Below are 26,684 nucleotides of genomic sequence, written 5' to 3' on the forward strand. Positions count from 1 at the left end.
GAGATGCAAGTGCAAGCTGGACAGGTTGGATATTGCCGAGGCTTGGACTCGTACCCAAAACACGCATGTGCTATTCTTAATGGTATTAGAGACCGAATTACCTAATTAGCCCAAAAAACACTGAGACCAACAAATGAAATTTGATTTGGTAAATAGCGTGCACGCCCAGTATATAGCAATTTATCTTCATCATACGAAGCCATATTCACTCATCTCATTTAAATGTATCAAAATGAAGTCGGCCTAGCACGTTGATGCAGCGTATCAACCCAGGGGAAAGATTTTCCTTTTTAGATTAAAAATAACTTTAACTTGGAGGATCCCGTACCATACCCTGGCCAACGGCAGGCGGGATGTTTTTCTCTTTGATTCTATTTTAAAACAATCCACAGTATGATGTAATGTACTAGCCTGATCCTAGCTTAGCACAATGCTAGTTCATTTCACAGGTGCAGAATTTTTGTTTGAAAGTTTGCAAATTCCCTCTCGTTTGTTGCTAGGACGGCAACTGCTACGCAACACACATTTTCACTTCACAAGATGGCAATAGACGTGTATCCACCTGTTGCCACTCATTCAACAGATTATCTTCGTATTCAACTAAACAGGCCATATTTCTCAATGAGAAAATACAGGTGGGAGCAAATTGAGACATGATCATTATTGCAATACATACTTTTTGTGACAGTTTTAAGAATGTAAAATATGTGCCATGGCTAAAAAAACAGTCAGGTAGATGATCTGAACTTCACTAACAGGCACTATCATCCTTATGAAGCTAGTGTTACATCATTCAACTTTTAAGCTGTTATTCAAGGGTGCTGTCACTATGTCATGTTGCTTTCAATGTTGAAGTTTTATTCAATAAACTTTGTCTGATTATTTTAGTGCGCAGGAAAGTTTCTATTTGGTTTCCAGAATGGTTAACAAGACAGGACTCCAATACAGACGCACTGGTGGGGATGTACAGGATTAAGACTCCAATTATGACAAGAAAAGTTGTTAGACTTGATATTAATTGCTGATTTGGGGGAAAATGTTGCTGGAGGAGTTGGAAAAATCTGGAAAAAAAAGTGACGGTCACTAAGTTGAAAAGAATGAGTAGCCGGTCGCTTCTTTGTAACATTGTAGCTCTGCTGCAGGTATTCATGTTAAAAGTCGTACTGGACAGAATCCTCTTACAACCGAGTGGCAGAAACCAAAGTTTGACAAGTGGATGTTAAGTGTGTTCTATGACCGCAAGGGTTACATTTTAATTACTCCAGAAAATTCATAAAAAAACAAACACAAATTTTCCACACTTAATTTTACTGACTCGCACGCACCACATGTAGAAATAAATTGGTATGATGATGGCCATCCAGGAGGAAAGAGTCCATAAAAGAACGTGAGTGTGCAAAGTTTGGGATCATTTTACGCTTAACATGAAAGATCAACTGCAACTTGGACCACAATAGCAGGTCTACTTTCGCATGTGATGGAGCAATCTATCAATGTTAGCTTATTGAACATAGCCTACCATCGCAAGTTAGGACTCTCGAATGACTTTGCGTCACACACCAGGCATGGCCCTGCCTTTTACAGCTGTCCATGCTCAGTTACAGATATGACAGTCGAATATGAGGATAAGGACCTCAAGTGGGCAAATTACTAAAAACTGATGCAGACTTTCATTCTATGTCTATTTTGACTGAAGAATCTGGACCATTTGTAAGACAGAGAAGTAAAAAAAAAAAAAATGAAAAATGTGTTCCCTCTAAATCTGTGTTAACTCAACAGAAACGCATCCAAACGGCCATCGCAATCAAAGCATTTGAGTGAGCAATCAAAGTGATACACATGGACCACTAAACAAGTCCTCATCCCCTTTTGAACATTTTAGTTCATCTCCGATGGCAAATGGGTCAAACAAACGAACCCATGATGCCCAACACGGCGACACAGAAGTACTGACAGCGGTTCACTGTGATGAAATCCAAAAGGACGCATTTGGCGGTGCTGATCTCCATCCAGGTCGAGGGGGTCGTGTTTGTGGAAGGGTTAGCAAAAGGCCCGCTCTTCCCCTCCTCCCCCGTCGAGTGTCGGCTCCCCCCGCCCCCCGGAGGCCTCGACGAAGCGCGTTCTCATGTCAAACGTCTGGGCCGGAGCGTGTCTGAGTGGCGAGGCGACGTATTCGGGCGGGGATGTGAAGAGCGCCTCTGTAATCCAGAGTAAACAGCGAGCGGCATGACTGCACGCTTCAGACGTGACCGGAGTCGACTGAGGAGGAATGGATGAAACGACCGCAGCACCGCTTGCTACTAGCATTTCCTATTTTATCCTGTTTTTCCTCTGTTGTTTACTACATGCTCAGAGGGTTCGAAGCGAAGACTCTCAACACCGAGTCAACCTCTGAGGGGGGTCGTTTTTGCTGCTAGATGTTGTTTAAGGCCACTTCAATACTGTCTGCGCGCACGTCACACATTGCAACAAAACCTCACTGTCTGCTATACAAGAAGTCGCCAGCAAAACCCCCTGATTTCCGCAAAAGACAATATGCTTATTCAAGCATACTTTACGGAACGTATTTTATGGAAAATGTCCTTGAATGGCCCAGCCAGTGCGCAGAGTTGAATGAATGCAATTGAACATCTCTGAAGATATCTATGGACATCTGTGCACTGACGATGCCTGAGGTGCTGCACAGAAGAATAGGCTAAAACTGACATAGGTAGGTGCGCCAAGCACAAGTATTTGCTGACAACAAAATATGGAATCTTGGCCGTGGAATATTTATGTCAATAGGATTTCTTCATTAAAATAATAATATATATATATTTTCACAGTGTAATTACTAAGAGTTGAGTGTATAGAATTTTGAGACAGAGAATGAATTTGTTTCATCCTGGAATAAGGCTGGACCATAACAAAATGTAGAAAATCTGAAGCACAATGAATAGTTTCTGGACGCACTGTCCAGCAACTGGTCTGGAGAACTTCCTGATTTCAGGCACAAAAGCATATTATACAATACCTATTTTACACCCCATCCAATATCTGTACTGCTTGTCCTCACAAGGAGCGCGGGGAGTGCTGGAGCCTATCCCAGCTATCTTCGGGCAGTAGGTGGGGTACACCCTGAACTGTCTGATTTTATAAACCATTTTTACAATTTAAAATAGTTCCCAGGTGTCTTGATAACATCTCCATGACATGCTTCCGGTCTAAGGAAGAATACATTTCATCCCTCAAGTCTAAAAAAAGTGAGTGTAAAGGGCAAACTGAGGCACAATTAAAGCACTGATTGAATTTTCATTTGTGGAGGCAGTACTTCGTCACCGATATAACATTTGACAATTTGTGGTACATGCAAGAGCTTCCTGAGAAACAGCAAATGTTTATATAGGGGGTCTCTGGTTCATAATAAATTTCCATTCCCACTATTCGTAAGCGCTCGCTGATTGGCAAATTTAATCTTATATAATTTCACATGTGTGGGTACTGGGCAGGTACTGATATCCACTACTTGCAAGTTAAAAAGTCAGTCTGTAAGTAAGTGATCATCCAGCAGGCTAACGCACGTTCGCAGCATTTTTTGCCACACCTTCACTTCACCAATGAAAGAATTCTTCCAGGATCCTCTGCAGCTCTGTCATGACCATCTTGATATCATCCATATCTTCAAAACGGTTCTCCTTGATGACACTTCGAGTGCTTGGGAAGGAGGCAAATCGTTGGTCATTAAAGGGAAAAACTTTTAGTTTGGGTTTCAAACTGTAGCGGACATAGGAGGATGTACAGGGGCACTGGCACTCAAATATGCTTGGGCCCGCCTGGGTGTCAGGCCAGATATTTGACTTTTTCCATGGATTTTCTTTCACATTTCCCTTCTTCCCCCATAGGGAATGTATAATGACTGTTTTTCAGTATTTTCTGACGAATTGTTGGGGTTTGTAAAAAATAAAAATAATAAATAAATAAATAAATAAATAAATAAATATTTTTTTCTTTGTGGACTGTCTGAGATATTGTGTACTGAACTGGTTGCCAGCCAGTTGCAGGGCACACAACAAACCCACTCTATCTGCTCACAAGTCAGTGACCTCACCAGGCAAGTTCAATTATATATATTGCCTATTACCACCACTTGTACTTTCAGTATAATTGTCCTAGTTCTGCAGGTTCACACTTGCTAACAACTGCAGGTTAACACTTGCTAACACTTTGCTAATCAAGTCTTGGTTAGCAACACCACTCTCACATGACAGTCAGATTTGCCTTTTATAACTTTCTCACTTGTAAAAAAAAAAATAAAAAAATGCCTGGTCACATTCACATTTACCGCACATAAGTGCCTCTCTTAAAAACCACAATCTGCTGACCTTAATGGTTTAAGGAATGCTGCTTTCCTAAAACACCCGAAAGATGCAAAGAGCTTACAGTCATGCTGGTTAAACCACAGGCCTTACTAATGACAGAATGCCACTGATCCCTTGAGAAAGTGAAAGAAGATAAAAGGTGACACTGCTCAAATGAAAGTGTGGCCATTGTCTACAAAGAAGCTGATTCAGAGGATCATCTGCTTGCGGCAGCCTTTGATTATGATACCATTGTTAATATTTTACCCCTGACAAATAGAAAAGTCAAATGATTTGCTTCGTGATAAAGGCTGTTTGTCCGAATGAGATTTTTTTCTAATCAGCTTGAACATGGTTATTTGTCAGAACTATGCTTGCTCTCCACAAGAGAGCGAGGTAATCTCCACAGAACGGACATGTATGAATATCATGTAAAAAATTGAACTCATAGTTAGCCTTCAGTGGGCAATTACTGGCAGAGCTGCTGGTGGCGAGCCTGCCAAAAAAACGGCGAAGCGTGTGCGGACTTGAGAGCGACCGTGGGGCAAGCGTGGCGGCAACAGATGGGCGGGTGGTGCCGTAGTGCCTCTGGAGGGAGCCCAGCTAGCTCAGTGTCAGTCCATCCGCTAAGTTCCTGGCTCACGATCAACTCGGCAGGACGTCCGTTTGACGGCCAACACACCGCGGCGTGACCTACCCACACCCTCTCCCCTTTTCCCGACATGACTGGCATCATTTAACCCCTACTTAAATCAAGAAGTATCCTTGGGAAAATGCAAAAAATGAAAAATAAAGTAGCTAACCCAGAATCAAAGTTCGGTCGTTTATAACGATATAAAATTAACCCAATCTGCTCCCAATCCACCTCTCCCCTTCCTTTGGGTTTGGTAGAGTCGGTTAACTTCAGGTTACTTCTACCTGTGAAAAGAATTCCTGCTGGAGCTCACTACTCTCTCAACTGTGGGGTGTCCTTAGCTAAGCAGTTTTGCTTTAATCGTAACAATGCAAGACGGCATCAGTTGTTTACCGAACAGCATTGGTGTGACTGTGAAATAACCCATAATGCAACAGGTATTTGAAATCCCATTTATTTATTTATTTTTTACGGGTTGAGCAAACAGCTTGGATGACAAAAACTGGGGAAAAAAGGGAGGTCTCCACCTTAGGCCCCCGTTGATACATGATGACACACAAACAGATTTAGGGTGATGGCACGTTTGCCAATTTATGGTCTGTCGTCCCAAATAGGCACTTTTATCGCCTCCCTTTAATAGACTTCGGTGTGGCAGCTGTGAATGCAAAGCCACTTTATCCGCAATGCCCGTCTGCGCCGTCACTCCACATTCATCATTGTTTGGAGGTGAAAACATGTTTGAAAGCAAATTAATTCATTCCGTAGCCGACACAGCCAGGCACAAGTAAGCTTCATGATAAGAAAATGTGAGCACATCATTCACTGCCATGCGTCCGACGACTTATCCGAGCTCATCCTGCCTTTGAGGGGCATTGTTTGCCAGCCCCCCCAGATAGCGACATAAAATATGCTAATGAAATTAAAAAGGGAAGTGCTAGGGTTGATTCTCCCTGGCTAGGAATCTTTAATGACTCCCTGCCATCCCTGGAAAGAGGCTGATTAATTTGGGGAATGTCGGCTGCAGTGGAGAGTGATTAATTCCTCCTGGATTCTGCCATTTAAGTGAACATGACAGGGTGGCAGGGATAGACGAGGCAGCACCAAACACGGACACATAATGAATACATTTGGGTCGCTTTAATAAGCAACCAAAAGAGTCGACAGGCGTAGCTACATTGTGCGACTGTTTTGTTCGAGTAATAGGCAGGGGTTAGTTCTCCTGAAAGGGGTGGCACATCTAATAAGCTCCCCAGTTGACGGTGGTGGGGGCGGGGGGGGCATGAAACTCTCTCTTGTAAATACGATGAGACACTTAGAACAAATGAGTGCTTGTTTCTTTGATGCATCATGAGTCTGATAAAGCACAGGCAGACGGGAAAACAAGTAGAAGTGCAGATGATAACCCAAGTGCTCTTAAAATGTGGTGTGACTTTCAAGGGGTTGATAAAAGAATTATTTCACTTCTTCTCTTTCAGAGGAATGTGAAGTATCCTGGAGAAGGACGACGAGTTCTCTGGCCTTCACCTCGCTGAGACAGTCCTCGGAGGTTCGTCGGAGCGCCGTCTTATTCTGAGCACCGCGGGCATGGGAACCTGCGTACATAAAAGATGGACTTATGGCCGCTTCACTAAACTTTACGGCCCTATGAAGGTGATGTCACAGTTCGTGGCCCTTGGGCTTCTGACGCTCATCCTCGTGAGTCAAAAGCCAGTTGCCGGACAGGCTGTGAACATCTTCCATTCGGAGCGTCGGGAGTGGTCCCTGAACCACCTCACCGTTCATCAATCCACGGGCGCCCTCTACATTGGCGCCGTCAACCGGATATACAAGCTGACGGCCAACCTCACGCTGCTCGTGTCGCATGCCACGGGGCCCGAGTACGACAACAAAGCGTGCTACCCTCCACTGATCGTGCAACCCTGCTCGGAGCCCCTCGCCTCCACGGACAATGTCAACAAGCTGCTGCTCATCGACTACTCTCACAACCGCCTCCTGGCGTGCGGCAGCCTCTACCAGGGCGTCTGCAAGCTCATGAGGCTTGACGATTTGTTCATCCTCGGGGAGCCCACTCATAAGAAAGAACACTACCTGTCCAGCGACACACAGACGGGAACAATGTATGGCGTTGTGGTGTCGTCTTTGGCTCAGGATGCCACACTGTACATCGGCACCGCAGTTGGAGGGAAACAGGACTACTTTCCGACTATCTCCAGCCGCAAGCTGCCTCGCGACCCGGAATCCTCCGCCATGCTCGACTATGAGCTTCACACTGACTTTGTCTCGTCGCTCATCAAAATCCCCTCAGACACCCTCGCTCTTGTCCCACATTTTGACATCTACTACATCTATGGCTTCGATAGTGGCCATTTTGTCTATTTCATGACCGTCCAGCCCGAGACACCGGAGAATGGGATGCCGTCCGGGGGCTCCCCTGGCGACCTTTTCTACACCTCCCGCATCATCCGCCTCTGCAAAGGCGACAAGAAGTTCCACTCCTACGTGTCGCTTCCCGTGGGCTGCGTCCACCGGGGCGAGGAGTACCGTCTGCTGCAGGCCGCCTACCTTTCCAAGGCTGGCAGGGTCCTGGCCAAGACGCTTAACATCGGTGCCCAGGATGATGTGCTCTTTGCCGTGTTCTCCAAAGGCCAGAAGCAGTATCACGATCCATCCGACCACTCGGCACTGTGCGTTTTCACCATCCAGGACATCAACACGCGTATCAAGGAGAGGCTGCAATCTTGCTACCAGGGCGAGGGACACCTGGAGCTGCACTGGCTGCTGGGAAAGGACGTGCAGTGCACCAAGGCGGTAGGTGGACTGATCCAATCACCATCTAGATCAGGAATGGGCATTTAATGCTGAATGGGGGACACATTTTTCCTCAGTGCTACTTTTTTTTGTGTACTAGGTAGGACAACTCATTTCTGACTAGATGCATGACAAAAATGCTAATTTAAATATGGACAAAATACATCCATATGAGCAAAATACATGCTCATAATATATACAATTTTGAAAATACATTTTTCATTGCACGTATAAAAGATCCACTTTCGCAACCCAACAACAAAGTGCTTGAAGCAAACAACAAAATAACCTCAATCTGCAAAAAACACTCACAAAAAAAAAGCAACCCGGTAGGGTGCCTTGTGGTGTCCAATAGTCTGCATCTGAGTGTCTGGGCATGGTTGTGGCGCAAGCAGCTTCAGTCCGAGCGCGTTCATTTTGTTTCCTGGTTCTCCCTAATAAGTAAATGGCAGCTGTAGCTCTTCCATGCTGTAAGTATAACAGCAATTAAGTATGCTGTAAAAAAATCATAAAAGAAGGATCCTTTCAAAAATGCAAATAAACAGGATTAAAGTAGAACGATTACACTTGTTCACAGCAAATTTTAATCAGAGCTGGTTTTATTTGCCCCCTAACTTATTTCTGACGCTTATTTAAAGAATGTCGTGACTTTTTTTTTAAGCACATCGGGTTTTAAAGATATTTTCTAAATTGAACTATAAAAGCTTGCGCAACACAGATTTTACCATCCATCCAACCATCCATTACCTGAGCCGCTTCTCATCACACTAGTTGCGAGTGTGCTGGAGTCCATCCCAGTTGTCTTCAGGCAGTAGGCGGGGTACATCCTGAATTGGTTGCCAGCAAATGGCAGGACGCACAAAGACGAACAAGCACTCGTGCTCACACTCACACATAGGGACAATTTAGAGTGTTTTTTATTTATTTTATTAATGAACCCACCATGCATGTTTTTGGAATGTGGGAGGAAACCGGAGGGCACAAGGAGAACATGCAAATTCCGCACAGGAAAGGCAGAGCCGGAATAGAACCCTGCACCTCTGAAATGTGAGGCCTATGTGCTAACCAGTCGCCCAAAGTGCCGCGGCAGCATTGTAACTATGTTTCAGAAAAAAAAAAAAAAAATTCTGAACATAAGGCTTAATTCCGGTATATAACTAAAAACAACAATATATTACATATTTTAATAATAATAATAAAATAATTATGAGCATTATTATTATTATTATTATTACTACTATTATTATTATTATTATTATTATTACTATTATTAAAACCTTATATGCTCGAGAAAAAAACTATTAACATTAGTGCAAAAGTTTACTTGCATCACTGATAAAAATATTAAAAATTGTTTTGACCAGTTCTATCAGTATGTCTGTAGCAGGTTTGATATATCAAACAAGTGGTAAACAACAGAGGACTATAATCCAAGATGGTGGAGAGCAGAAACATATTCTTCGATTAACCACGTTTGCAAATACAAGCAGAGTCCGAATTTGGATTCCAAGAGCGCTTGGAGGAGATTCAGCGTGCAGAGCTAATCACACTTGGCCAGAAGCTTTGATTTCATTCGGGGGGTTTGGCCACCAACGCCCACCTTCCTCTAATCCCCTTCCAGTCCCCTCATTCTCGTCACTCCACTCGTGTCCCTGTCAGCACCGCTCAAAACCTCTCGAGGATTTTTCTTCATCTAGAGAAAAAAGTGCCTTTCGCGCACAAGTCCGTGACTACGCCTTCATAAAAGCCACAATTATGCATAATGAGGTTTTCACAGGAGCGAGCTGAAAGCAATGATGAAAACAATCATATCCATTACTGTGCTGCTTCCCAGCGTGCACTTTGATTCTACTATGCTATCAAGTAAATAGGATGTTATTCAAGTCAAATCAGCTGAGGAGGGCTGTAAATACATAATAGCGCAATAATTAATCTTGCTGTGCCGTTAACCTAAGGGACTAAATAAAACACAATGGCTCAGTCCTGACAACTTATCATTACATCACACGCTTCGCAGTAAAAGAGCCATAATTAAGGCTAAATGCATGCTTTGTTCACTCTCTTTTTAGAATGCTGATATCAGATTTTTTTTCCTTACCTAAGATTAGAGTTTAAAATTAAGTATTTTATTTTTCATTAAACAAAAAACAGCTCGTTACAAAGATAATTATCATAAACCGACTGCATGCTTTTGAGTTTTTGAGAGTGTTGGAAGCCTTTTGAAGAAATCGTTATCCGGTGTGATGAAAGATTACTGAAGTTATGCAATTTTGATCTTATTTAAGGACGCTAGCATACCAATACTTGCTGACTCCAACTGAGCCTGTTGGGACCATTTCATTGATTAAAAAAAAAATGCAACAACCCAGCGGCATCTGTGGTGCAGCATGGGTTGTCGGTTTCGTTGAGTGAAAAAAAATAAAAAACCTGCAGTGAGCCTTTTTGACTCTTTGGCCCTCCAAGATTAATTTTGTGCCAATACAAGTCTGTGTTTTTGTGGTGGTGTCAAATAAAAAACAAACTTTCACATTGCTTCCAGACAATTGGTACATCATGTACTGCCAAGTTCTGTCAACAAAATATTCTCTGTATTAATTAAAGTGCTTTAAACACATGGATTGTAATTTCATTGAATGAAACGGGCATATGTCATCGAGATTTGAGGGACTTGCAACTTGTGCGCCTCGTTATGATGAACAGACACTAAACACAATTAATTAGGAACAGAAAGCGTCTCTTCTCAGTCTTCTCATGTTGCTGTGGGCCAAAGTGAATCCAGCCACCAATCAAATAAAGTAAACATGTTACTAAAGTGATAAATACAAATAGTACAGCAGATGTTTTAGAACTTTTAACAATAATTGCACCTTATTGAGCGCGTGTATATATTTTGGGCATGTCGGTTTACATGGCATATTTCTCCAAGCGACAACTAGTTCTTTGACTGCATTGGGCTCACCAGACTCATTACGCATAATAGCGGGGGGGGGGGGGGAAATCATGAATGCCAAACAAGAAATAGTGACTACATTACAGTGCAAATGTAATCATGTCTGATGTGTTCTTATTCTGGAATAACTTGATGGAAAATGCTCTTAATTTTTGCATAATTGTAACAGATGGAGGGTGGCATTCAGTACAAATGCCTTAGCTGAGGAAGCGCTTTTAAATGAATGTAAATAGAAGGCTTAATTTAGATGGTATTCTATTATGAAGGCAGTTTGTGTGCACATAATGTCATTGGACAAATAGCAAATGGATCAATCGATGTTATCTGTCCTCAGGAATTGATGTTTTTAGTAGAAGGAGATTCAATATGAAGTTGTTAACTTCTAACGTCCACGTTTGACAGTGTTCACGCGCTATAGTGAGGATTTTAAAGTGATCTTTAATGTGTTTTTTTTTTTGCTTGTTGTCACCACACTGTATCGTGGATTTTTAAATCATACGCATCTTATTTCATATTGCAGATTTTTTTTTTTTTTTTTGCGATATCACGAGATCATTATTTTTCCACATTGTTCCTGCAGAAGTCAGCAGTATTAAGACAGAATTTATTCAAAAGCAATGAATAATTATTTGAACACAAATAATGGAGCAATGTATGTAGACAGCTAATAAAACTGTCATAGAAAGCCATGCTGGAGGATTGAGGTGAAGGGCCCAAATGCAGAGAATCGAGGAAGGGAGTGCTTTTATTTTTTTTTTCCCCACAATATCTTTTTATTGATTTTTACGCAGAACAAACTTCACTCTACTGAGTGGAATGCAAACATACAGCACAGAAAGAGCTGAAATAAAAAAGCAGCAGCACTAGTTATTACTCTGATGTTATAGATTACGATATTATCGAAAGCTATCTTTGCTTATTAAACAAGACAAACAGCATTTTTGTCCAGATCAGATCAACGGCATACTAACTTCCATTTAATACGAGCAAGGTCACGGAACAAATTAAACTTGTATGTGAAGGCACTACTGTAATCGAAAACATCGCGACAACAGAAGGCAGTGAGAGCAATTGAGAAAATAAAGCCAGCAGTAACTTAAGGTTTTGAGGCGCGTGTAAAGCAGAAGAAACACAACCGCTTTGCACGAGGCGCTCTTTGATGCTTTATCAAGCATCAAGACATCGCTTGCACTGCCTATTTGTGTGATGTGGCATCAAGTGATCAACAATCACAGGGAACAGGTGCAAAATATGTTCCGCCTCATGTGCTTTGCCATCATGCTGAATTTGCTTCCGCTTACAGTCGATAAGCGCGTCCGCTGAGAAAGTGTTTGAAGTTTCTGTTTTTAAACACGGGTGGGAGAGGGGGGGGGGAACGTTGCGCTTAACACGGAGGAGTTCGTTTTTTATTCACGCGTGTCACTGCCGATATTTCTTCCCTTTTCCCGGTTCACAATTACGCTCTTCCAACTCGCACACATCTGTCATCCCCAATCTGCTGTTCTTTCACTCTCCCGCCATCTCCTTTTATCCTCCTCACACACTAAAAAGTGGCCGTTTTAATTATTTCACAGCCATTCTTTCTTCTTCTGCTCACAGCCTGTCCCCATTGACGACCACTTCTGCGGCCTGGACATAAATCAGCCTCTGGGGGGCTCCCAGCTGGTAGCGGGCCACACGGTTTACTTGGAAAGCCGCGAGAGACTGACCTCGGTCATCTCCTACACTTATAATGGACACAGCGTGGTCTTCTTGGGCACCAAGAATGGGCGGCTTAAGAAGGTGAGGGTAAAGCTGTGTTATTCTTTATGATTTTCTATATTCAATTCAGAAATTGGTTTCTAAATACTGTGCACTTTTGAAAATAATTGCTGGGAACAAGTTCAAAGCTGAAGAACTACATACAGTACGTCCTACCGAATTGTGGAGATATAGTACAACTTTAACTGTTTTTAACTATTTCAGTTTTCCCGTTTTTTTGGGGGGGCATCTGGCATGACCCATCCCTCCCCAATTATACAGTATGAGAACTTGTGCAAATCTATTCACATCAGTGGTTTCTCAATTTCAAGTTACTTCATCATTATAGCTAGGCCCATTTCTACAACTGCAATTAGCTAGCTAGCTATGCTAACACCCCAAAAATGCATCTTACATGAATGCAAAAATTTGCAAAACAGTCTGGCATTGTGATTTAAATTCCAAAGCAAGGAGGTTACAGGCCTGCTGCTTATCCAACGACCGAGAACAGGCAGAGAACAGTCAAGTTAAAAGGTAATAGAAATAAATTTGGAGACAAGCGCAGATAAGTTCATCTTAAATTATTTTGCCTAGCATCACCATTTAAACTAGGGGTGCCCAAAGGAAGGACCAAATATGGAAAAATCAAAGGATGCTTTGACATTTTTCATTTAACACTAAACTAGTTCATTGGTGTAGGTAAAGATATGTGAAGCTAACCGCTTCATGCTATATATATATTATATATACGTTCTACACTTTTAATGTGTAGTGTGAGTCGCTAAAAATAATTGGCATAGTTTGGACACCCTGAAAAGAATCAAAATCGAGAATTGTTTGGAACTGGAATCAATACAAGGAACCGGAATTGGTCAAATTCAAACGTTTTGTTCTGGGTCATTTGTACCGCTGGCATTCAGTCCTGTATTTCAAATAAACACTGTGCCATAATGCTAAATAATTTAATACACATATTGGCTGTGTGAATGCTGATATTTCACGCTTCAGTCTATAGTGCAACCAGTGCGATAAACAAACAGTGTGAGGGCAGTTGATTGAAACAGTGGAGCTGTGGTAAAATAAATAAATTAATTAATTAATTGGCTTGTAGAAATTCTGATTGGCTGATAACTTGAGAGAGTTACCAGCCACATTGATTGGTGATCAAAAAAGTAATTTTAGAATATATACTGTAGATGACAACATTTCTCAAAGTAAAATCATCTCTCTCTCTCTCTCTCTCTCTCTCTCTCTCTCTGCTCCGGCAGGAATAGGTTAATAAGTTTTGAATCTCAGCATCAATGATCTTATTAGTGAGACAAAACCCAGCTTTAATTCATTAACACAACAATCTCCGCAATTAATGATCTAATTATCATACGATTTAATATATCACAGGGATTCAAGTGTGACATTGTGCATTGCTCAATTGCGCGCAGTCAGTAGTCACCATGAGTGTGAGTGTGGGTTAGCCTTTAGCTTCTCAGCCTACGTAATGTCACCGTTAGCTGAGCGTAACGAGACTTTAAAGCAGCCACTTGTTTGACGGCTTGTTTTGATTAGCCTCCCAAGAATGACAAAGCGCTGAAAACGAGACCACTTCAGTGAATGTGGGCACTTCACGCAGTTTTCACACACTTCAGTGCATCAAGTGTTTTGCTATATTTTGTCTGTGTAATATTGGGAATGGGACCAAGATTTTCAGAGTCACACCAAAAGTCAATGATGTCGCTCATTTCTTCCATTCTTTGGCTCCTTACAGAAACTTTAAGTACTCAAACTCAAAGCAGTAACACTTCAGTGTTGCTCGCTACCATAGTTAAGGGCCACTGTTTTATTGTTGTTTTCTTAGCTGCTAGCGGTGTTAAATTCTTTTTACATGTGATCTTTAAGAACATTTAAAAGGGAGATTTTTGACACATACAAAGTGTCAAATTCCCTCAACACTTCAATTGTTAATGGTGCTTTATTAAGAAAAGCGAACATTCTTAATTGCGTGTATACAGAATTGTTGGGTTCCAGGAGTGCCTGCTCACCTATTATATGCATTGAAGTAAATCTTGTGCGAGTTACCGTTTTCCGTAAATACATCTGTGACCAAACCCTTCTCAAGTTCGCCTAATATTATGGCCACAACTCAGTCAATTCACATAATCTCCCCGCAGTAAAAGCTTTTAAAATTGTGGCAATTTGAGATGATTTTCAATGACAAAAAAAATCAAATCAAAGTAATTTAATTGTGCTAATAGTCAAACAGGCGAAGGGGAATATTGTATGTATCCCTCCTAATCACTGAAGGTTCTCCTCAAAGCAGCCCCACAGACATAATATGACCCTTTTCTTAGACGTAGTGTGCACCAAGATGATTAAACCCATTGTCCATCACGTGTCATTTGAAAACCCACTGATATTACAATTTTCTCCTCCTGCGGGCCCAGTGCTTTCATCCGAGTGGATAGTCTGGCTGGCACCTTGCGGGCTCCGCTTCCTGCTCAGGCAGCTGAATGAGGAAATATGGGAGAGGACTGTTGTGACATTAGCCCGAGGACGGTGGGGGGCGGTCTCGGGGGTGATCAGGCTAGATCTTTTTTGGAAGCAGCAGTCTGTCTGATACACAACCCAACACGCAGACTGGGTGATGGAAAAAGACAAGCTGTACTGGGAGCGACTGGGACAGAAAAGCAGAATAGTAAGAATGACAAACAAGAAAGGACATGCAAGGGCAGTGGGGTAATAAAAAACAAGTTCAGATTGGTAATGACTCAAGGCAGATGAACAAACGAGTGGACCACAAGAAATGTCTAAAAGTTTTTTGTGGCTCTTAAATGCTGGATTGCTTTTGTCTCCAATAACATACAGCTCTCGCAAAATCTGACTCATACACGTGTATGAATAAATCTGGAATATTAAAAAAATATCTGACTCAGCACAAGGGTACAGGATATGCAGACAACATTCTTCATTCTCTTTCTCGCTCTCCTTTGTATTAAGTACATGTTATACTGTAGAAAATAACATTGTGGACATATTTTTATATTTAACATTTGAGGAACATATGGTGGAACTTTACTGAGCAATATGATTTGGCTGACAGGCTAAGTGTGTGGTGCTTAACAAATATTTTTCATTTTTCTGAACTTTCTATTGAATTTTACTGACAGGGTGGACAATTTAAGCTTGGCAGCATCCAACTACTTGCAAAAAAATGATGACAATTATTAAACAAATGTTTGCAATTTGCCACTGTATCAGCCTCTATTAGAGAAAGACAAAATGCTTATCAAGAAAAGTACCGTATACATGATAACGATTGTTTACTTTCTCAAACAATTTGATGCTTATATTAAAACTATGTAACAACAATAGTGTTATTAAATCACTTGATATACACACTTTGGTTCTAAATGTTCAAAATAGAAATCAACACATTTCAAGAGAAATTTCAAGACAAATGCTTGGCCACTTACAGTAAGACTTCCAAATTTCATTATGCTGCCAAATTTCCTTGATGACTGAGTGATTCTGATGGAGACACCAAAGGCACTTCGGAGTTATATCTACGCGTATCAACCAAGGATTGAGCAGACAGTGAATTGCAGTTTCAGAAATTCTAGCCTATAGGTTGAAAGTGGCTCTGGATCTACACCCAACCCAGCTGATCATTTCATGGGCGGTTAGTATGTACATTAACTGCAGAATAGCTCGTTCCCGTGAAATATTTTCTGAAATAGGCAGATTAAAGATTTACTTTTTTGTTTCATTTTATACTTGGTATATGGGCAGACCCTCCAGAGATCCAGCTAACTGTATACAAGCAATTAAAAAGTAAATTTTCCGTAATATGTCCCGTAATAAATATTTTATTGTTAAAACCCCCCCGATAAGTGCTTCAGAATCTCATATACTTGAAGCCACAAGGCATTTGAGATTTTCAGGCACAGGCAATTCTATTTCTTTGTCTTGTGTGTATTTCATTTTTAGTGCCCCGAGTGTGAGTCTATACAGGCCGACGTGTCTCATTACACCAGCGAAATGTATGGCCATGATTCAAACTCCCGGGAGACTTCACGGAGCGCAAGGGGAGGGCAAGAGGGGGGGGGGGGGTCACCTCTCCAGTCTCCATCCGTCGGGTCCAAATGGACAGGCGGAGTGGAAATGGGCCGTGACAATAAAAACCAGCGCCGCAGCGGCAGGGTCACGGCAAAGGTCGAGCCAGTCACGGGGAGGGTGTAGCCGAGTTGAAAGGTCACGGGGGCTGAGCGACAGCAGCTCCATGAAAAGCATATGGATGTATCCATCAACGGCTTGCCGCCAGGTCACTCCGGTTGCGCGTAAAACAGGACGTTTCTGTCATCGGGTCGGCTTTGCTGGTGTTGCATTTGCTGCCTGCTTTGGGCGCTCGGTAACGTGACCCAGTGGGCAAAAAGAAGTGACGTGAATGAATGTTAATGAGGATTTATGAAAGGGTGCAAAGTCTGGCCTGAGGGCCATTTCCAGCCCAATGCACTGCACGTTTTTTTTTATTGGCCTGCTGCATCGTATAATTTTAAAATCAAGTTCGTGTCAACAGGTCATGAGTAAAACATGGTTAAAAAGGTAACATTTTGGAAGACAGCATCACTAATTATGTTTTTAACTGAAAATATATGCAGTATATTTTTCCAGAGTTTGTGTTGGGTTCTCAATTTCCAGCAAGTAGAAGGATGCTTGCGACAGCCATCGGGAGTGTGCCAAGGATTACTTCTTTGATTTATTTGCACATTAATGATGATTCGGTACAACTGGACGAGCCACCGAACACATTGGAGGGAAAACTGCGCGCCGGCATGATGGTTCAGGGGGAAACGACTTTTTCTTTTGCTAAATCACAGCTGAGTGACTTTTCTTCGTTGTCCCACTCCTACTTAAGACTTGATACCAGAAAAAGCTGACCTATCACTTCCTGTGGTATTTTAGGATCTGCTGTTGCTCCTTGTGGAGGCTTATACGTTTTTAGAGCAACAACATAAAAAATAACTAAATAAATAATCCTCTTTAGAATGTCCTCTTGTCATCTTCCACTGCACTGTGGCTTGTTTATCCGTTTATGTCTTCTTGTGCGGTCCAACTATGCTGTCATTGTTTGGATTTTTTTTTTGTATTAATGATTAATGACTGCAAGAACAGCAATAATTAGGTGGTTATTATCAGTTATGTTGTCACCTCACAATTCCCACAGTGATTTCATCAACATCACATTGGACAAATTAAAGGTGCTGAAGAAGTCAAGATTGCTACTTATGTGTTTTTTTTTTCTCTGAAAAAGTTGGTGTTGTTGCTGCTGAGTCACAGGCACACACACCAACAACACGCAGCGATATTCTCCACCTAATTATTTCACTGCTAAAATGTTGTTTTGCATGATGTAGAATGAACACTAAAGTGCTCTATTTGTGTGCCCAGTACAAGTCTAGTATGAGTCGCGATCAAAAAATCTGTGCAGAAGTAGGCTGGACGGAGATTTGGTATTGCCACCGACTAAAAACTGATGTTCTGTGCCATTGTGTGCGTGAACACAACTGACTTGATTCGCCGCCAATCAAAGCAGCTCTTCTCATTTCTTCTAAGATTGGCACATATGAGGCACAGTCTTGACATGATGGAAAACGTGAATGATTAGCTTGAGTCCACGCTGGAAGTTGAAGCACACAGAGTACTTTTATAAGGAACTCCAAGCAGACCTGCAAGGGTGCATGATAACAGTTCTTCTTTATGACATGCACACTTGGAGACGACCTTCCACCCCAATAATTTGTGTCGGAATTGCGTTGGACTATATGCGGCTATAGTTAGACGTGGTTCCAGCAGGTTACAAGTTTAGACAACTTTCAGCCACAAATTGTCAGGTGCGCTGGGCGCATGTCCAAGGAAACGCCCTCGGTATGGTTTTTACGTTAGTATGTCCAGTATGGCACAGAGCCGTCTGCCAAATTCCAGAATAGAGATCACGAGAATTGCACTGGAACGAAAATCAGGATGTGTCAATTTTTATGCTCAAGAACAGCTGCGCCGTCTACAAACATTGAAGCCTGAATGGCAAAAAAGGGGGGAAAGTCTGAATGAATGTTGTTACAGGCTGCCAACTGGGGCTGAACGAAATGAAAAAATTTTTGATAATAATTGCGATTTAATATGCGATTATTTTTTAAGTTCTCTTTCCATTATTTTTTTATTTAACAAACAAGCGATATTGCGTATTACAACAAATATTTGTTTCAGATTTATCAAATTTATCAAGAGACTTCTTATACTATACAGAAATGTTTTGGTCTTAAAGATTAGGCTCACACGACATCTAACAAAAAAACAACTTTATGTGAAAGTGGTCTGTAGTGCAAAAAATATTGTCCACTGGACCGTTGCCCTCGAGAACACTGCTTGATTCGCTAGCTGATCACTGAGTCCCATAATGTAGGTGAAAGGTGGGCAATTCATTTTTCGAAGGCCATCTGGGGCAACTGAAACAGTAGTCAAGGGCCAGACCAACATGCATGTATTCAATCGGAATTTAATGTCATTTTTCATGAACAGGAAATTGTGTTTTTTTATTAGCTGGCATTTGTGTAAATCTGGTTTATGTTTTTGCAATTAGGAAATAAAAACTAAATCAAAAACTGGCAGAAAAAAAAAATACTCATATTAATGAATTCCTATTTAATCACCATTCATAAAAAACAAGCCGACAATGTCCCGACTTTTTAAAGTATGGTAATATTATGAGCACAAATCAGTATTAGCTGTTCTTACAAGTCCCAAATCACAACATGGGCAAATTCTTCTCTTCCCTCCACTCTGGAGGAAATACAATTGTTGCTAACTTTGACCACAGTTGGCAATGGCGGTATTCATTTGGTGCAGCATAAGTAACACCAAGCTTCCCTCGACCAAGTGAGTGTGGGCATGCGTGTGTGTTTGTCTATATTACTGTACTTGCCGATGATGCCATAAACCTCCAGTGTAGACGAGACATGAGCGATGCGTGCCCAGCCAAGCATTTTGGGACTGTCCCTGCAGTTGACTCTCAGTTTTGCGAGTCAGTATATTTTGATGAGGCTCAAAATGCAAATTTTGACTCACAGAGTGAAATATAAAATAAAGCCCATCAACTTCACTACCAAACTCAAGGGAATCGATTTACGGGCTTGGTCACGGAACGAATAAAACTCTTTAGTGAAGTTACTACTGTACTGCACTTGATATGACGCATGGTGTTGTTCTTATTTTCATTGGTTGTTTGACCACATAGTCCACAAAAACAGCAATAAAAAGAACAAAAGCTGTGTCTATATGCTTCTGAAGGCAAGCACAGCAGAATGGCTCTTCTTTTGATTTAACCTGTGACGGCCTCAGCACATAACAGCCGTTGAGCAGAATTGATTTTCGGAGGGGAAAACGTGGCGTCGCAGCACAATGAAGCCTGGCGGGACCTCAGGGGCATGCGGAGCGTTAACCCGCCAATGTGTAGCGAGCGTACTAATGCGGCCTCCTCCGCCCCTTGCCAAAGATGTTCTCAAAATTTCCCCACGTTCCCGGCTGCCACGGGCGCAGCAATATTTTAGACTCATTCAAGTTTAATGCGTCCTCGGCACTGTGGGTTTGAGAAGCTGTCCTTAGCACTTGCGGCAGTTCCTCACTAAGGCGTACGCTCAGGAATATAAAGTGCTGCATGCAATAAAAATGGGCCAGTCAATTGTCTTCATGTGGAGGAGTAACACAAAATGTGAAGCTCCTGGTAAAGTCAGTCAAATGGGGTCTCACTAACCTTGCTAATTATGTCGCGGGTCAATGTTAGCTAACGCTGTTAGCTATTGCTGATATGTACAGCCAACAAAATGAATGCAGCGCAGCGCAGCATTGCATTGCAGGTAGCTTCTATTCGATAATATAACCATATCAACACAAACATCCCTCCATCCATTATCCAATCAGCTTATACTGATATACTAAATCACATATTTAGAAATACATTTAATTAGTCGTTCAAGGTTAGACTTGATGGGTGGGCACGCAGTCCAGATAACTTTTTATATACAATTACTGGAGGACATATTGAACATTTTAGTGTACTTTGTTATATTATATTTATATATATAAAATATGTATTTATTTATTTATTTGATGATATATTTTTAATATTTTATTATAATATTTTATATTGGCGAATATTTCTATGTATTTATTTATTTATTTGATGATATATTTTTTAATATTTTATTATAATATTTTATATTGGCGAATATTTCAGAATGTGCCCACTTGTAATGAAAACCGAACAAACAAACAAACAAGTGAATTATGGTTATTGAAACAGTAACGCATGAAATATGGATTGAAGTATTTCATCTCGGGCAGGGGTAGGCAACTCTGGTCCTAGAGAGCCACTGTGCTGCCTATTTTAGAAGTTTCCCTCCTCAACACACCTGATTGAAATGATCAGCGCTTGCTGACAGCCCGGATCATTTGAATCAATTGTGTCAAGGAAGATAATTTCTAAAACAGTCAGGACAGTGGCTCTTTAGGACCGGAGTTGCCTACCGCTGGTCTAGGGCTCATCTTATATGGATTTCTTTTTGGCAGATATTTAGCAGGATAAAATGCCTATAACATAATAAATGATTAATTTTAGTTCCCTTAACGCTTACAAAAATAACAATCTGGAATACAGGCAGAGCATTTGACAGTTTTACAATACTTTGTCCTTTAGTATTTCATTTTACAAAAAAATTAAATCTGAAAAGAATGGGCCAACTTTTTGAAGAAATCATAACTCACTTTACTTGTATATCAAATAAATTCCGCTGCATGTCATACACCGACAGACAGACAGGCAGGCAGGCACCGTATTTCAGCCCAATGGAACACACTAACATAAAGCATGGATAAGTGGGGAGATGGCTAAATGCCTTCTTGATCTCACGGTTGCTGAGGTGAGGCCTTCGGGGGCCAAATTGGCAGGATTGAACGCAATGAGCGGGACCCGTAGGAGAATAGGCCTCCGAGTGGATCGTCGCCTGTTGATACGGTGGCGCTGAGATACGCGCTGCTAATAAAGGAGGCAATTTGTCACAATGTAGGACGGTGTCCATCTCCCTGCTCTCGCCGTCCTTTCATCCCAGCTCTCCATTTCCCGTGTGCATTCCCGCTAATGGGGAGCACACGGGAGGACGGTGACGGCATTGCGGTCGGGGGAAAATAAGGGTTGCGCTACGAAGCGTGTATTGTTCTGCTGTCATCGTTGGTGGGCCCTGAAAACCTGGCAAACAATGGCAGTCATTGGAGGTTTGGGGAGTGTTTGGTGGGATTTGTGGAGTAGGACAGGAAACAGGCAACAGGAAAAGCATGTCCTCCAGGAGGGGAGAGCATGCAAGCACTCTGAGGAGAATGGTGGAGTTGAAGCAAGTCCGCAATGACGACTTGGAAAGTGGCCACAGTGCTGAGGTCAAGACGAACTGACTTAACAATGACTTCCCATCCAGTAAAGCTCGGTACATAAACACTACTATTTGTCCTCCTTTTCATCAAAGTCAGCAAAGCCCCATTTATCGGCTGTCTCCGAAAAATTATCTCAAGCGATTATCCTGTGTTGTGAGGTGTGTTAAAGTGGAGTCCACACATACACACACATTTTTTTCCCTCACCCTCTGAGACAACAATTGTAAACGGCGGACTTGGTGATGAAAACCATAAACTGGTGTGAAGCAAAATTCACATAAATGGACAATCAGTCCAAATGTATGCCACAAGCTTGATCATTGAAGGTCTCTCAAAGCTCGACATGACTTTTCTTTACCGATGCACTCTGAAAACGGTCTGAGTCAAGAATCGTGTGTAATAAACCTATTTAATATTCACAATCACGATTATGTCTGTGTGCGTTCAGCACCAAGTTCTCCCAGGCCCCAGACTCTGACTGACTGACGATGTGAAACGCAACTGTAGCTAATTAAACCGAGTGCACTCATATCAACAATCAGGGCCAAAATTGCCTCACAAAGTGTTTGCAGAGTAAACCACAGATGATAAGAGGAAGAAGCAGGAAGCAAACACCGCCATTTTTTTCCTCCCTTGTCGGGTAGGGTCTCTCTTATTTTACAAATTTGTTAGGATGTAAAAAATGCATGTACCCCGATTAAGGCGCTTCCATTAAGTGCATCTGGCGGCATGGCTTTGTGACAGTGGTTCACGTGGCAGGCCAATGATTAGCGGCGTCTTGTAACATATGTCTTCACCTCCGTGACCTCGCCTCCCTCTTTGTTCATTAGCATGACTCCATCCTCATTAGCATGCGTGCAGCCCTGATGGATATGTGGGCTAATCAATGTGCGCTCTCCTCATCCACGATGCGACCATATGCACAGCCAGTCAACCTTAAAGGTGGCCAGTTGTCCGCCTTATGGTGGCACACGCCCGTATCACCATATTGGGCTGAGCCTGGGGGAGCATCTGGGGATGCTCTCGCTTAGAGTCTTCGGACAGATTCAGGGTCTTATCAAGCGTTACAACCCAACAACTATGGTTGAGGATTGCTCAAGGAATCAGTATTTAGCTTATTTAACTTTTTAAACACTCTCTGCCACTCTCAGTGTCTCTTATGGAAAATTTTGAGTGTTCAATTAACCTAGCATGCATGTTTTTGGATTGTGGGAGGAAACTCGTACCAGGAAAAAACACACGCAGGAACGGGGAGAACATTTGAATGCCCCCCCCACACACACACATACTGGAAGCCTGATTTTTATTAAAAAAAAGTTTTTTTCAAATGTATGAAAATAAGTAAATAAGTAAAAAAGACTGTAATATAGTGTATAAAGCATAAATGCAGGCTAAAACTACCTTATATAATACAGTAATTATAAAAAAAAAAATATTTTTCTTTAATACCATATCCTAAAAAAAAACTTAGTTTCATTAAAATCTAATATTAACAAATGTGGATTTTAAAAATAAAAATAAAATTGTATACCACACTGCAGAGCAATAATCATTTAACACTTTTAATTAATAATATCACAAAAACAAACAAATTTTAAATAAAAAAATGTAACTTCTGGAAACCACATCACATTTTTTGTATAATCCTGGCGTTGGATCAAAACAATATGATAGTAATTATAATAATAATAAAAAGTAAAAAACTCTTATTAAAACAACAATAGGAACCGAACTCCTTTGAGGCTGAAAAATGCCAAACATCTGACTTGTTTATCTTTAAAATTTGTTGGATCTAATGGTCTCACGCAAGTGGATGGTAACATTTACATTCAAATCAACTGGGCAGAAGTGAGTTGTGTATAATATTATCTCCTTCTCGCCACAGGTAATAATAATAATTACCAAGCATGTACCATACTTTCTGGAAAGCGAGCCATTGAACAAAAGAGGGAATTGTAAACTACCTTGAGCGCTCATGGCAGCATATAATTTACCTGTTTGGGATGCACATCGTTTGAGACTTTCCGCCAGGATTTACAGGAGGAATTTTGGGGAACAACTTGCCTGTTTTATCTCGGCCTTGGATGGCGTTATTGGCAGGCAGCGACGCGCTTGCTGCTTCCCGTGTGAAGTCAAACGGCAATCAGGGAGCCTTAGCTCATCCACGAAGCCACTGCCAAAAAGGTTGTAATGTGAACCGCAAAATGCTTGGCGTGTAATTCTATCACGTCAGAACACACCATTGAAGAACATTCAAGAGTTTCTTTAAAATCATCCTCCATATCCATGTCCAGTCTGACCTCACCGATCAAACATCAATCATGGCTGCTGTTTACACAAGTGCTTTTATTAACCGGGCATGTGAGATGATATTTGCGGTTCACGATTCATGATTTCAACCATTTGGTGTTTTTTTTTCAAGCATTTCCTAAGATCGAAAACCTCACCTATTTGAGTTTTTTAGCTCTTTCTTTACCGCCCAAGATGCCTCAAGAAGCAGTCAAAGCCTGGGTATTAAGAAAACAGTTATTGGTGTCATGGAAGTATGTTCAAGTGATATATTGTCACTGCTCTAAGATCTTTTGGGGATGAACTAACGGTTTCGCCTGGGTTGTCGTATCCAACAACAGTTCCTGACGTCACTCGCTGTCACACACCCACACCCCTTAACAGCACAGCACACATTCAGCACACAAATACTACAGTATATGCTGTAATTAAAACTATTGATTATAAAAAAAAACTGTAGTTTGTTTTATATTCACTTTTACCATGTATGTTTTTATGCACTACATTTGCCTCTGACCTATCTCAATTTCTGTGGAAGGAATTGGACAGAGAAATTGCTGTCAGACAAACAAGTGTACCCTCTTAGGTATGAACAGACAGACTGACAGCGCTTTGTTAATGAGACAGATTGACATTGATTGGTCGCGCAGAACGCTTGAAGCCTCCTGGGTCACCATCCATATGTCTCGTATGTCAGCTGTGAATCGCACTCACACAACGAACAGCCCACATATGGACACTTTCTGCTGAAGATTTTTACAGCCTTTGCCAGATAAACATAATAATCATTTGCCCTATTTACATGTCCCCCTCTCCTAAAAAGAAAAAATTCCAAGCTAAAAATGAGTCTCAAAATTAATACCAGGTGTGGATGAGACATTTGGTTGCTCACGTGAAGGCTGGCAGCATTACAACAGAGTTCAAGCTACATCTTAGAAGTCTGGAGAGCGTTTTCTTTGGCCCGGGGAGAGAGTGCGAGTCGTTTTTTATTATGGGACTTGTTTGCTTAAGGCTCGGGTTGCAGATCTGTTTGTGGAAGCCATGCTAATCGGGCTGTGTATATCCAGTGCAGGTTCTGCAATGGAATGCGGTTAACAGGAAGGAAGTGGCAGTTATTGGCTTAGACATTATTCATGGGTTAAATATATATATAGCCCTGTCAGTTGTGAGGCCCTGGGAAGAGAGGATAAGACGAGAAACTCCGTTCTGGTTTTGCGGCATCAGCGGCGAGTCCGGTTGGTTCTGGTGTCACATTATGTGAACCACAAAGGTTGGATTTAGTGAAAGTGAGGTTGAAGCTTAAGTCGTCCAAATGTATATGGTGAAGGGGTGAACATAATGTTGTCCAAAATGCTGACAAATCTCCAATTTGTTGGAATTTAGAACCATTTTTTTCATGGGAAATAATTAGGGGTGCACATAATTTTGGTTTGCTTCTCAAAGGAGCATCTGATGCCACTGCTTGATGCTGTTTTTTTCATGACCTATCCACCCAATTTGATGAACTTCAACTTACTTTCGCCAACTATGACTTGGATGCTAGGTTGGGCACAGATCAAGAGCTTTTTCAAGGGAAAGCCAGAGTCAGAATATTAGTCAATAATCCGGTGGTGGATTTGTGCAAGCAAAATTCACTTGCAGTCTGCATGGTGAAACATAAAGCCAAAAGGGTAAGCAGAGCTGCAGTGAGTTTTGTAGAAACAGGTCTATCCATTTGAATCTGACCCTACAGACACACCCAAAAAAAACTGTAAAATTCTTGTTGGTGATTATGTAAATGATGAAATCTAGATTGTTGGGAAAAAGTAAACCGATCCGGTTTTGGGAAACACATTTCATACAATTAGGAAAGACTGAGCCTGGCACGCACAATGTAGTTTCCCAGTCTAGACTTTTCACTTCAACAATACTTCCAACCACCAATTACTACAAATTTGAACATTTCTATTAGCCATAGCTTTGTGACTGATCTAAAGAGATTCCACACAGACACACCAAACATACACAAATAGGTGAGCTGTTTGGACAATAGGCGAGACTAAGTTCCATTAAAAAAGAACAAAACACAATCTGGTCAATGTGTGACTGCTGAACGGTAAAACAGTGATCGGCTTTTGTAGCGTGGATCTGGTGCAGCTGCATGGAAAGTGTTGTGGTCTGACGAATTAATGAAGTTTCACAAGCCCGGGAGATCCAATCAAGTAATCAGCCAGTATTGATTGACTGTCCCCATTCAGAGAATGCCGCTGCGGCGGGCTGTCTGTCACCCTCGGTAAGCTTTCAGAGCCTTGATTCGGGGTGGAGCCGACACTCGGGTCCAGAGGCATGCTGGGAGGGGGGTGACATAATCACGGTGCAGATGCCACGCAACACCAAGCACAGTTGTCAGCCCTTTTGTATTTCTTCTAATTAAAATGCCTGAGAAATTAATGCGTCCTCACTGTAATTGCATCAA

The 26,684-nt window shown here is 41.7% G+C and overlaps 1 protein-coding gene across 1 annotated transcript in view; it reads left to right on the forward strand.

Moving 5' to 3' along the window:
- The window catches only part of LOC148327688 (plexin-A2-like), a 117,233-nt gene that overhangs the window by 13,426 nt on the left and 77,123 nt on the right, over nt 1-26,684 (forward strand). Inside the window, exons 2-3 of the mRNA XM_088308482.1 lie at nt 6,447-7,779; nt 12,329-12,511. Of these exons, the coding sequence (XP_088164608.1) occupies nt 6,556-7,779; nt 12,329-12,511 (1,407 nt within the window). The 5' untranslated portion in view covers nt 6,447-6,555. The remainder of the gene's footprint in view (nt 1-6,446; nt 7,780-12,328; nt 12,512-26,684) is intronic.

Source organism: Idiotropiscis lumnitzeri, chromosome 11 (genome assembly GCF_059441095.1).
Source record: "Idiotropiscis lumnitzeri isolate Australia: NSW breed Sydney's pygmy pipehorse chromosome 11, RoL_Ilum_1.0, whole genome shotgun sequence".
Classification (NCBI taxonomy): domain Eukaryota; kingdom Metazoa; phylum Chordata; class Actinopteri; order Syngnathiformes; family Syngnathidae; genus Idiotropiscis; species Idiotropiscis lumnitzeri.